Source organism: Cucurbita moschata, unplaced genomic scaffold (genome assembly GCF_002738365.1).
Source record: "Cucurbita moschata cultivar Rifu unplaced genomic scaffold, Cmos_1.0 Cmo_Scf00014, whole genome shotgun sequence".
NCBI lineage: Eukaryota > Viridiplantae > Streptophyta > Magnoliopsida > Cucurbitales > Cucurbitaceae > Cucurbita > Cucurbita moschata.
In genome coordinates this window covers 1,914,602-1,923,721 of record NW_019268530.1, presented here as the reverse complement: position 1 = coordinate 1,923,721, position 9,120 = coordinate 1,914,602, and the positions used below count along the sequence as shown (strand labels likewise).

The following is a 9,120-nucleotide window of genomic DNA, read 5'->3' as shown; positions in this document are numbered from 1 at the left end:
AATATTATTCGATTTGTTTCGAATTTAAATAAAAAGTTAGAAGTTCATCGAATTTGTTAAAAATTGAGAATCAAAATAAGAATAAAATTTATTATCTTAAGATATTCTTTTAAAATATATTATCCTATTCTTTTTACATTTTTAACCGATTAAAATATTAATATAACATTTAAAAAAAATTCTTGTGCTATTATTTTAAAATTCCAATTTTATTTTATTAAAAGAAATTATTAATTAATTTGAGTGGAGGAAATGCTTTATTATATTTGGTTGTGTACACGTGTTTAAGTTTATTTATTGTTAGCAATATAAAATAATAGTTATGCAATAAAATTATTAATAACTCAACCTAGTGGCCGATATTTTTTTTTATTAAAATTAATAACTTAAAAATTACTGTAGACTAAAATTGGGTTGTAACCCTATGAGTTGGACGGGTAAAATGTCGACCCGCGAATGAAATTTTTTATTTTTAAAAAATTCAATTCAATCCAAATCAAAAAAAATATAACACAACCCAAATTTTATGATTTGAGTTTGGGTTGGTCGGATTCTCAACTCATTGAATACAGAACACATAAATGAACCGTTCATAACATTTTAATAATATTTTAGCTCAATATTAATTAACATATTACATTGAAACTGAAATCAAATTTTCTTATTTTTTTTTTCTTATTTTATTTATTTATTAATTATTATTTTTTTTTGTTGTTGTCAAATACTTAAAAATAAAATGATCCACGAACAAGGTAGAAACTGCCCATTTTCTTTATAAAAATTTCCAAATATCTTTTTTAACTAAAAAAGAAAAAAAAAAAAGATTCTTTAAGCTTTTTATTTAAGTGTGGCATTATATATCTATAAAAACCCAAGCTCTACTCTTCATTTACCACCAAAATTTCAGAGCAGGAATCAATCAACTCATTCCCGCGGAATCTCGAAGAAGACAATGTCGGTGCTCTCAGATCTCGTCAACCTCGACCTTTCCGACTCCACTGACAAGGTCATTGCAGAGTATATATGGTAAGCTCCCCTCAACTTTTTTCTCTTTTCATTCTCCTCTGTTCCTAAGTTTTAAACCCTCTTGTTTATAGAGATGATCGTGAACGGGACAGACATGAAAAAATCTTTTTTTTGTTCTTGTCCCAATATATTTATTTAACGGCCACCTCCCCTCACAAAGTAACTTCAAAAATTCAAAATTTTAATATTTAAAATAAATGTATTTATTTACTAAGCAAAGAAATATATATATATATATATATATATATATATATATATATATATATATATATATATATATATATATATATATATATATCTTAATTTTGACGTACATAAAGATATATTCATATTAGGGGTCGGGACTATAACGAGAATATTTCAAGTTCCTGTCACGTTTTAGCTTATTGAGAGAAATTTCTCTTACACTCTCTCCTTATTGTCCCAACCTTTATACCTGCTCACTAAAATCTCGATTATAGGGTTTTTCTCTTCTTTGTTCCGTCGCGTTGAGTTTGTTTTATGTTCTCGATGAGCCAACTTTAATTATTGAAACTGTTCTTGTTGATCGTGTAAAGTTCAACATCTACTCAGTGTTCTAGCTGTGTTTTTTTCAATTCTGCAAATCATTGAAGTTGAAGTGTGAGATCCCACATCGATTGGGGAGGAAAACAAAACACCCTTTACAAGGGTGTGGAAACCTCTCCCTAGGCAGATGCATTTTAAAAACCTCAAGGGTCAACTCGTAACGAAAAGTTCAAAGAAGACAATATCTGCTAGCAGTGGGCTTGGGCCGTTACATGAAGGGTTGGGCTTTCCTCTTTTGATTTTGGGCTAATCATAGTATTTGGTTTCATTTTTTATGTTCCATTTGAGCAGGATTGGTGGATCAGGCATGGATCTCAGAAGCAAAGCAAGGGTAATTTCTCTTCTTTTCTGAAGAGAAGCTATTTTCAAAACATGAAATCTTTTAACTACTGATGTTCTTTGATTATGTGTTGCATATGAAGACCCTTTGTGGCCCTGTAAGTGATCCTTCAGATGTTCCCAAATGGAGTTATGATGGATCCAGCACCGGCCAAGCCTCCGGCGAAGACAGTGAAGTGATCCTCTAGTGAGCTCATTATGTCATCTCTTTCTCCATAGATTTCTCCACAAATGATTGGATCTTGACATTTTTTTGTTCTTGTTCTTGTTAAATGATGAATCACAGCCCACAAGCAATTTTCAGGGACCCTTTTAGGAGAGGCAACAATATTCTTGTATGTTCTAAGTTTCCATTTGGACTACAAGTTCCTGTCTAGTGTTCATATGTTGTTGTATACTGATATGAAATGGCTGGTTAGGTTTTATGTGATGCTTACACAGCAGCAGGAGAGCCGATCCCGACGAACAAGAGAGATGCTGCTGCCAAGATCTTTAGCCATCCTGATGTTGCTGCTGAAGTACCATGGTGATTATCAGATTCTCACCTGATATCTCTGTTATGAACTGATGTAAAATGTTAATATCTACAAATGCCAAGAAAGTGAACTTTCAGCAAAAGAAATGTTCACAGGAACATCAAATACATGTTGATATTATACAATGGCAGATACTTATAGTCTTAGTTCGCTCATTTGTTTTGGAAACACAGGTATGGTATTGAGCAAGAGTACAACTTGTTGCAGAAGGACGTAAAATGGCCGATCGGGTGGCCGATTGGTGGTTTCCCCGGGCCACAGGTAATTGATATTACTTTCTTGTAACAACTCAATCCCACCGCTAGCAGATATTGTCCTCTTTGAGCTTTTCCTTCCAGACTTTCTCTCTAGGTTTTAAAACGTGTCTGCTAAGGAGAGGTTTCCACACCCTTATAAAGGATGATCCGTTCCCACTTCAACCGATGTGGGATCTCATAATTTACCTCCCTTCAAGGCCCAACGTCCTCACTAGCACTCGTTTCCCTCTCCAATCGATGTGGGACCCCAATCCACCCCCCTTCAGGACCCAGCATCTCATTAGCACATCACCCGGTGTCTAGCTTTAATACCATTTATAACAATTCAATCCCACCACTGGCAGATATTGTTCTTTTTAAGCTTTCCTCTCCAGGCTTCCACTCAAGATTTTTAAAACGCATTTGTAGGGAGAGATTTCCATACCTTTATAAAAAAATGTTTCGTACCCTTCTCCAACCAATGTGGGATCTCACATTTCTCATCTTTAACTTGTTGAAGAATAGAGCTACTTGAATAGAATCAGTGAGACAAGCTCTATTTCTCTTTAGTAAAAGCTTCCAAGTACTATACAATTTCATTTGTCAATAGGGACCATACTATTGCGGCGTCGGTGCCGACAAAGCCTTCGGCCGTGACATCAGTGAAGCTCATTACAAAGCTTGTTTATATGCTGGTATTAACATTAGTGGCATCAACGGAGAAGTGATGCCAGGACAGGTATAGCTTCTTCCTTTTTCCTGATTCTGCCATGGTTTGATCATGATTATGTTCTTATGTTATGCTTTTTTTTGTTCCAATATAGTGGGAATTTCAAGTTGGTCCCTCCGTTGGTATATCTGCTGGGGATGAAATGTGGGTTGCTCGTTACATCTTGGAGGTAACTTAAGTTGTAAAAGATTGCTCAAATGCCTATATTTTCGTCGGTTCTTACGGTCTCGATTTTGTACTAACAGAGGATAACAGAGATTGCTGGGGTAGTCCTTTGTTTTGATCCTAAACCAATCCAGGTACAATCTGAGAGTTTTTGGAGAGATTTTTTAGGCCTCCTTTCTTTCTAGTTTATCATCCTTGATCGTTTTTCTTTCTAAACAACAATAGGGAGATTGGAGTGTTGCTTGTGCTGACATAAACTACAGGTAATGCAACACTATCTATCTTTGTACTGATTGAGCCATAAACTACGATCTAGCGTCGAACCAACGTGTTTGATAATCATTTCTTAGTACGAAGTCAATGAGGGACGATGGCGGTATTAAGGTGATCAGGAAAGCAATTGAGAAGTTGAAGCTTAGGCACAAAGAACACATTGCTGCATATAGAGAAGGCAACAAGCGTCGTCTTAACGGACAACATGAAACAAACGATATCAACACCTTCTCTTGGGTATAACCTATTCCTTTTTCCACATGATTTTTTTTGTTCGACATTCGAAGGTTGATATATTTACATGTTTGGGATCATAAATTATGATAGGGTGTTGCAAATCGTTGTGCATCTGTTCGTGTAGGACGAGACACTGAAAAGAAAGGAAAGGGATATTTTGAAGACCGAAGATTACCATCGAACATGGATCCATATGTTGCAACCGCCATGATTGCTGAAACCACCATCTTGTGGAAGCCATGAGGAAGAAGATTAGTTCTTCCAAATTCATAGTTTTCCATGTTTCATCCTTTTTCACAGTTAATTCCTATCCTTTTGTCCCTTTGAGGCTTGCAAAAAGCAAGTTTACAGTTCCCTGTTACTCCCAGTTCTACGTCAAGGAATAAAAAACAAGATCCTTCAAAGCATGTTCTTGTAATCTTTAGTTTGTCTCAATTTACATGTTTCCTACCATAGAATTGATATCTTTTATCCATAAAAGGATAATCTTGTATCTTTAATCACTGGGGCCACGTTTACTTTTCCGGCTTTGGGCCTTCCGTGTGCAGTTTAGGTGGAGGGCGAAGAAGGCCCCCTTCCGGGGGAGCCTGAGCCATCAGTGAGATACCACTATGAAAATGCTAGAATTCTAACTTTGTGTCAGAACCTACAGGCTAAGGGACTGTCTTAGGTAGATAGTTTTTATGGGGCGTAGGCCTCCCGAAAGGTAACGGAGGCGTGCAAATGAAAATAAGCTCCAATCGCAGTGGAAATCAATCATAATGCAATCAATCGCTAAACAAATACTAAAACAACCTTCATAGCTAATTACAAGTACATTTACATTTCGAGTCTTATCTAAGGTGACACGTTTTTCCATCGCTCGAAGGCAGTGATGCGGAACAGTAACGCCTAAGTGAAGAAGATTGATAAATAAATATTGTCCATATCACAATACTTAAAGGACATGAAGATAAATAATTGTTGGGCAGAGTCTCTCAACCTTTCTATTGTTTGCTGCAGGTTCACTTAGAGCTTCTTGAATATTATGGGTTTCTTGTTATGAAACTCTTTAGATTCGATCTAATAATCTTGTTGAAGAACAAGATGTTTAGATCTAAATTATCCAAGAACCCCAAAAACGATAGGGAATCAACCCAAGAAAATGTTTTGGAACGGATTACCTTGATGATCATGATCAAGATCAAGAGTAAGAAAAACTCGTAATTCGAATCACTCCACAAGATAGCTTGATCAAGACTACTTGAATGACTTTAGCATGCAAATCTAGCTCATGACTTAACTTTCATTATAATATCCAAAATCTTCATGCTAAAGCATAAAAATGGCCATCAATACCAGAATCAAAATGGCTACCAGCTAATTATAACTTATAATCTTAAAGATAATTCTCTAAAACATACAAAAAAATACAATAAAATTTGTTTAAATTCAAACGACATGCATGATCTTGTCATCCACCATGAAATCCAAGTTTCTTTAGCTCTTCTGCAACACTTCTTTTAGTTACTATTTTTAGAACATAGTATTCAAGTTCTTGACTTTAGATATCCTATTGTATTTTCAATGCTAGGGGAATCAATCATGTCTAAGACGATAATCCACGGGTGTTCTTCTTCGAGAACACGAGGACACAGTTGTAAAACCTATAGAACAGATCCTATTCACGTAAGGGTGTGGCTCTTCTCTATAAGATTGATGTCAGCTCAATTTCATCCTATGGCCTTAGTATTAGCAAGTACACAATAACATCCCTTGGGAGCCTAGTGTCCTCACTGGCACACCACCGCTAGCAGATATTTTCCGCTTTGGCCTATTATGTATCGCCATCAGCCTCACGATTTTTAAAACGCATCTACTAAGGAGAGGTTTCCACACCCTTAATAGGAATGCACCGTTTCCCTCTCCAACCAATGTGGGATCTCAGAGGAATAGAGATAGTTTGTAAAATGTCGGGATGAGGCTCTGGTGTGATCTTATGAATAACAACTATACAAATGTACAGAGCAAATGAATGCTGAAATCCATTCAGCTGGACTTCAGAAGAAAGCTTACAGTGATAGATTACAACCTTCATATCCAATAGCATAAATCTATAGAAAAAACGTTACTTATCTGATTGAAGTTGTCCAGATATATACAATTATGTAAGAAATAGAAACCAAATAACAAAAGGATGGAGCGAATCGAAAGCATCGATGCTTTGGCACGCTATCTTTTCATGTGATCAATCAAAGATTCCTAAAGGATTTATGAATGATGATCCAACTCCAAAGCTATACAATATAAATGTCGTGGCTTGTGATTTATGTAATGAGTTCCTATGTGTTATTACATTAACCGGTGACGAAAAACAAAGAATAATGGAACTCCTAATCTCATCAAATCGACTAAGAAAACCGAGAAATAGAAAAAGGGTAGAAGTCACCTCGCATCTTAGGAATGTTGTAGTGTTAGAGAATCCTCAAAAACGAACTCTTCTACGAGCATCAATGGAACATCGACCTCCTTCTTCATAGTTTCTGATGAGATTCAATAAGCAAAGCATTAAGCATAATATGAATGGCAGCTTCATATACAACATCGTCATAATGCATTCCATCCACTGTACATCGAACCCCGCAATTCCAACTCAAAGTTTCGATGTCCAGCAACAAGAGAGGGCCACCAGATGAACGCAGAAGCTTACTCTTGCGGAGCGATTCATCATAAGCTACCTTCATTAGATCAGTCATCTTCTTCCTCTTCTCCTCAGTGTTCAACATGGAGTTAATCAGTGTTGGCATTCCAATCCAGAACAAATGCGGGGTTCTAGTTGAGATAGAGCCCGTCAAAGGCGCTTCAGAACCCGAATTCGGAGTCGATGGAATCAGCGAAACAACAGAACGTCTAAGTGAATCCAAAGACAATCGAAAATCTGATGCATTAGTAAAATGAAGCATATGCCATAGCCCTGACCCCATGATCATAACATCAGGGTAGCTAAGATTTAGCTTGAATTCCCCCATTAAATCAGTAAAATTAGAAGCATAAGGAGCCCAAATGAAATCCAATTTCATCCCAGATTCATCAATCACAATCTGATAATTGCTATGCCGCTTGAACAGATCGCCTCTAATGGCTTCCATTCGTTGAGAATCCAAAATCAAATCCAGCAGTGACAGAGCAATCAATCTCGCCTGTGAGTCACCGGCCACAACAACCCATGATCCATTAAGCAAATCGGCGGCATCCATAGGAACAAATTTCTGAAAATCACAAACAATAACAGGGGCGGATCTCCCCCATTTCCACGACTTCTCATAATTAACAGAGTTATTACTCAAAGGGTTAAATTCATCGCTCTGCTTGACTTCCCAAACTACTTCATGTAACTGAGAAACACACGAAGCTCGACTATCGAAAACGACGACAGAAGAAACAGTAGTAACGAAATCAGAAACGGAAGGAATATAAGGCGTGAGATGAACACCGATAGCGAGAGAGATGAAAAGAGCACCGCTGAAGAACAGCATCTTATTGCGGCTCAAATGCCAACCCGCCATTCCCATCGGCACAAACAACACAATACACGCAGCAAAAAGACCCAATTGAACACCGCCTAACATAATAAAACCCCAATTTCCACCTTCCCCACTACAAAAATGCACTCGACAGAACCAAATGATCCGATTTCAGAGGAGGATTTGGATGAGAAAACGGAGTTTTGGGATGTGGGCTTTTCTGGGTTTGTTGAGTTCATTAAGAATCTTCGATTTCTTTGCGATGGAGATCCATAAAATAACAAGAGGAATTGAAATCGGTTGGTGGGAAGGTTTTTAGCTTGAAAAATAAGGAAGCTGTCAATTTGGAAGAACAAAAAATTACGTACCGTCGGCTATGATCCAAAGTGGGGTTCGTTGAAAACGTCCGTCGGTGACCTGTGGTCTCGCCGGCAGCCTGTGGTAGCTTGGAAATGGCGGTGGCGGGAGGGTGGTTTCTATATATGAAGGCTTTAAAAGGAGGGGAAGTTAAAAAGAGAGTTATTTTGAGCATTAAATTAGGTATTTATTTCATTTTCAAGTTTCTGTTTTTTGTTTTGACCTGTTTTCTTTTCAACCTTACCTAAATTTAGAGTTTTATTTTAAAAAAAAAATAATAATATATTTAATATTTTTTAACTTCATAAATTAATTCAAGATTAAAGGCTTAAAAGAGTTAGAATTGAACCACCTGGTCTCAATTAAATTAATTAGTAACGGATGTTGAATATTGGTACGAATCCTTTTATTTATCGAGACTTTTGAGTGTACATATTGAACTTGCCCCTATCTGAAAAGGTTATATATTATTATTTAAGCCGTTCTGTTGTCTTTCGTTGGTATGTCTTTCAATCTCTCTCAATCTTGCTTTTAAAATTTGTATGCCTCCATTTTTTAAAACCTTCTTTTCAAATTGGGGTCAGAGACTTGAGCATACGTTATCAACGTGAATACAAATTGCTTTGACTCACTTGCTGTTGAAAAGTGAACGTGGCACAATCAACAATCAGAAAGTCCACTGTCAAGAAGAGTGTGATTATGACAAATGGTATCTATTATGGAAAATTGAGTCTTTACAAACCTCTTTGTTTAAATAAGAGTCAACCAAGTACAAACACGACACTAAAAGACTTTTGTCTTTTCCCTGCAAATCTAGGGTTCTTCAAAAATTGTAATGGTAGCATGAATGTGTTGGAAAATTTCCTTTTCGAGCATATTAGTTCAACAGTGTGAAGATCTATTTTCATCATTAGTGCTATTAGTGCCAGGAATAACGAGAGATAACTATTGAATCGGTCATTCATGTGATTTTCATTTATTTGAAATACAAAAGTGTATGCACAAGAGAAAGAAACATTCGAGAAAATATTGAAATTGACATATATATGGTAAGAAAATATCCTACCGAATATGCTCATCGAAAAGAGAACATCAAAACAAGCTATGGATATAGCTCATATCCAAAACCCAACACTCTCACGTATTGCCAA

The 9,120-nt window shown here is 36.5% G+C and overlaps 2 protein-coding genes across 6 annotated transcripts in view; one reads left to right on the top strand and one right to left on the bottom strand.

Moving 5' to 3' along the window:
• The window catches only part of LOC111452037 (glutamine synthetase cytosolic isozyme-like), a 4,943-nt gene extending 416 nt beyond the window's left edge, over nt 1–4,527 (top strand). The window contains exons 1-12 of one of the 2 annotated variants that reach the window (XM_023092557.1): nt 903–1,026; nt 1,885–1,924; nt 2,016–2,119; nt 2,219–2,267; nt 2,352–2,458; nt 2,642–2,729; nt 3,315–3,443; nt 3,529–3,603; nt 3,680–3,733; nt 3,825–3,862; nt 3,950–4,109; nt 4,200–4,527. In XM_023092557.1, coding sequence (XP_022948325.1) covers nt 953–1,026; nt 1,885–1,924; nt 2,016–2,119; nt 2,219–2,267; nt 2,352–2,458; nt 2,642–2,729; nt 3,315–3,443; nt 3,529–3,603; nt 3,680–3,733; nt 3,825–3,862; nt 3,950–4,109; nt 4,200–4,352 — 1,071 coding nt within the window. In that variant the 5' untranslated portion in view covers nt 903–952 and the 3' untranslated portion in view covers nt 4,353–4,527. Of the gene's footprint in view, nt 1–902; nt 1,027–1,884; nt 1,925–2,015; nt 2,120–2,218; nt 2,268–2,351; nt 2,459–2,641; nt 2,730–3,314; nt 3,444–3,528; nt 3,604–3,679; nt 3,734–3,824; nt 3,863–3,949; nt 4,110–4,199 lie in introns of those variants that run through there. The other variant, XM_023092558.1, reaches the window with a different exon arrangement.
• Nucleotides 2,432–8,118, bottom strand: LOC111452035. 4 transcript variants are annotated; one of them, XR_002712073.1, is made up of 2 exons: nt 6,538–8,118; nt 2,432–2,516 (listed from the first exon to the last, which is right to left on the bottom strand). XR_002712073.1 is itself a non-coding variant. In XM_023092553.1 (1 exon), exon 1 carries the CDS (start codon nt 7,715–7,717, stop codon nt 6,623–6,625), a length of 1,095 nt encoding a protein of 364 aa, XP_022948321.1. In that variant the 5' UTR covers nt 7,718–8,118; the 3' UTR covers nt 6,204–6,622. The 4 variants fall into 4 exon arrangements, 1 of the variants encoding a protein (XP_022948321.1); XR_002712075.1 differs by having other exon boundaries at nt 2,468–2,486; XR_002712074.1 differs by having other exon boundaries at nt 2,478–2,496.
• Between the last annotated feature and the right edge of the window lie 1,002 nt (nt 8,119–9,120).